The sequence below is a fragment of the Labrus mixtus genome, chromosome 6 (genome assembly GCF_963584025.1).
Source record: "Labrus mixtus chromosome 6, fLabMix1.1, whole genome shotgun sequence".
Lineage (NCBI taxonomy): Eukaryota > Metazoa > Chordata > Actinopteri > Labriformes > Labridae > Labrus > Labrus mixtus.
The window spans coordinates 102,501-105,547 of record NC_083617.1 but is presented as its reverse complement, the minus strand read 5'-3'; the positions used below and the strand labels follow the sequence as shown (position 1 = coordinate 105,547).

The 3,047-nt window shown below is 39.2% G+C and overlaps 1 protein-coding gene across 1 annotated transcript in view; it reads right to left on the bottom strand.

The window, feature by feature from the left end:
- Positions 1–2,483: 2,483 nt before the first annotated feature.
- si:ch211-51a6.2 (neurotrypsin) overlaps positions 2,484–3,047 on the bottom strand; it is a 51,934-nt gene continuing 51,370 nt past the window's right edge. Inside the window, exon 14 of the mRNA XM_061039364.1 lies at positions 2,484–3,047. This exon is cut by the window's right edge and continues 301 nt beyond it. Within this exon, the coding sequence (XP_060895347.1) occupies positions 3,029–3,047 (19 nt within the window). The 3' untranslated portion in view covers positions 2,484–3,028.

Below are 3,047 nucleotides of genomic sequence, written 5' to 3'. Positions count from 1 at the left end.
CTCTGTGAATGTATATCTGTGTGACTGTATATCTATGTGACTGTATCACTGTGTGACTGTTTCACTGAGTGACTGTATATCTGTGTGACTGTATAACTGTGTGACTGTATAACTGTGTGACTGTATATCTGTGTGACTATATCACTGTATGACTGTGTGACTATAACTGTGTGACTGTATCACTATGTAACTGTATCACTGTGTGACTGTATAACTGTGTGACTGTATATCAGTGTGACTATAACTGTGTGACTGTATATCCGTGTGCCTGTATAACTGTGTGACTGTATCACTGTGTGACTGTATAACTGTGTGACTGTATATCAGTGTGACTGTATAACTGTGTGACTGTATATCCGTGTGACTGTATAACTGTGTGACTGTATCACTGTGTGACTGTATAAGTGTGTGACTGTATAACTGTGTGACTGTGACTGTATAACTGTGTGACTGTATCACTGTGTGACTGTGTGACTATAACTGTGACTGTATAACTGTGTGACTGTATCACTGTGTGACTGTATCACTGTGTAACTGTATAACTGTGTGACTGTATATCCGTGTGACTGTATCACTGTGTGACTGTATATCTGTGTGGCTAGCACTGTATCACATTGTCACTGTATGACTGTATACCTGTTTCACTGTGTGACTGTGACTGTATCACTGTATACCTGTATCACTGTGTGACTGTATACCTGTTTCACTGTGTGACTGTATCACTGTATACCTGTATCACTGTGTGACTGTATACCTGTTTCACTGTGTGACTGTATCACTGTGTGACTGTATCACTGTGTGACTGTATAACTGTGTGACTGTATATCCGTGTGACTGTATAACTATGTCACTGTATAACTGTGTGACTGTATCACTATGTAACTGTATCACTGTGTGACTGTATAACTGTGTGACTGTATATCCTTGTGACTGTATAACTGTGTGACTGTATAACTGTGTGACGTATCACTGTATGACTGTATAACTGTGTGGCTGTATATCTGTGTGACTGTATCACTGTGTGACTGTATATCTGTGTGACTGCATAACTGTGTGACTGTATAACTGTGTGACTGTATCACTGTGTGACTGTATCACTGTGTGACTGTATATCCGTGTGACAGTATAACTGTGTGACTGTATAACTGTGTGACGGTATCACTGTATGACTGTATACCTGTTTCACTGTGTGACTGTATCACTGTATACCTGTATCACTGTGTGACTGTATAACTGTAACTTTATCACTGTGTGACTGTATCACTATCTTTTTGTATCCCTTTGTGACTGTATCACTGTATCACTGTAACTCATGTCACTGTATCCCTGAGTCAATGTGTGACTGTATCACTGTGTGACTGTATCACTATGTAACTGTATCACTGTGTGACTGTATAACTGTGTGACTGTATATCTGTGTGACTGTATAACTGTGTGACTGTATCACTGTAACTGTATCACTGTCTGACTGTGGTACTAACACTGTATCACATTGTCACTGTATGACTGTATACCTGCTTCACTGTGTGACTGTGACTGTATCACTGTATACCTGTATCACTGTATGACTGTATACCTGTATCACTGTGTGACTGTATCACTGTGTGACTGTATACCTGTTTCACTGTGTGACTGTGACTGTATCACTGTATACCTGTATCACTGTGTGACTGTATACCTGTATCACTGTGTGCCTGTATCACTGTGTGACTGTATAACTGTGTGACTGTATCACTATGTAACTGTATCACTGTGTGACTGTATAAATGTGTGACTGTATAACTGTGTGACGTATCACTGTATGACTGTATAACTGTGTGGCTGTATATCTGTGTGACTGTATAACTGTGTGACTGTATCACTGTGTGACGGTATCACTGTATAACTGTGTGACTGTTTCACTGTCCGACTATATCACTGTAACTGTATCACATTGTCACTGTATCACTGTGATTGTATCACTGTCTGACTGTATCACTGTGACTTTATCACTGTGTGACTGTATCACTGTATAACATTGCCACTGTATCACATTGTCACTGTAACTGTATCACTGTCTGACTGTATCACTGTGACTGTATCACTATGTGACTGTATAACTGTAACTTTATCACTGTGTGACTGTATCACTATCTTTTTGTATCCCTTTGTGACTGTATCACTATCACTGTAACCCATGTCACTGTATCCCTGAGTCAATGTGTGACTGTATCACTGTGTGACTGTATCACTGTATCACTATCTTTTTGTATCCCTTTGTGACTGTATCACTGTCACTGTATCACTGTAACCCATGTCACTGTATACCTGAGTCAATGTGTGACTGTATCACTGTGTACCTGTATCACTGTGTGACTGTATAACTGGATCACTATATAACTGTATTACTTTGTCACTGTATTAATGTGTCTTTGTTTCCCTTTCTTATTGTATAACTATGTCCCTGTGTTCCACGGGTCATATTCTCAGAATAATGTAATAAGTTTTGTAAACCTTTTTATTCCATTGCTTTTTTCATCAAAACCAGTTTGAAATATAAGATAACTCATTCATACACATTTACATGTTAATACACATTTACAGGCTTATTGCAGTGAGAAAACAAAATTAAGAGTTGAGATGACCCTGCACAGAATCATGAGCAGTAGGCTTCATATACAGAGAGAGACTGTTAGAGCTCTGAGACTATACTCCTTTACATCTCCAGTCCACTGCAGCGCCGTAACCACGTTCCACTCTCACTCCACCTTTGTTTTTTGTTTTTATATTGAATCCACCAAACATTGTTATATTGGTGTCCCATTGTTTGTTTTCACATTGTCTTATCAAAATGTTGTGGAACCATTAACTCCTTAGTTATGTAAAGTTTGTGCCCCTCAGTGTTTCTTCTTCAGGTCTTGTACAGTTTGTTGATCACCTTGTCAATTTTCAACACTTTGCCCCCTAGTGTTCATACTGACTGTTCAACCATCTTCAGTCTCAGTTATTTAAGGCCGCCCCCGTTAGTGTTTTGTGTCTTCCTCTGTCTTCAGCTCTTGTAGGGTTTA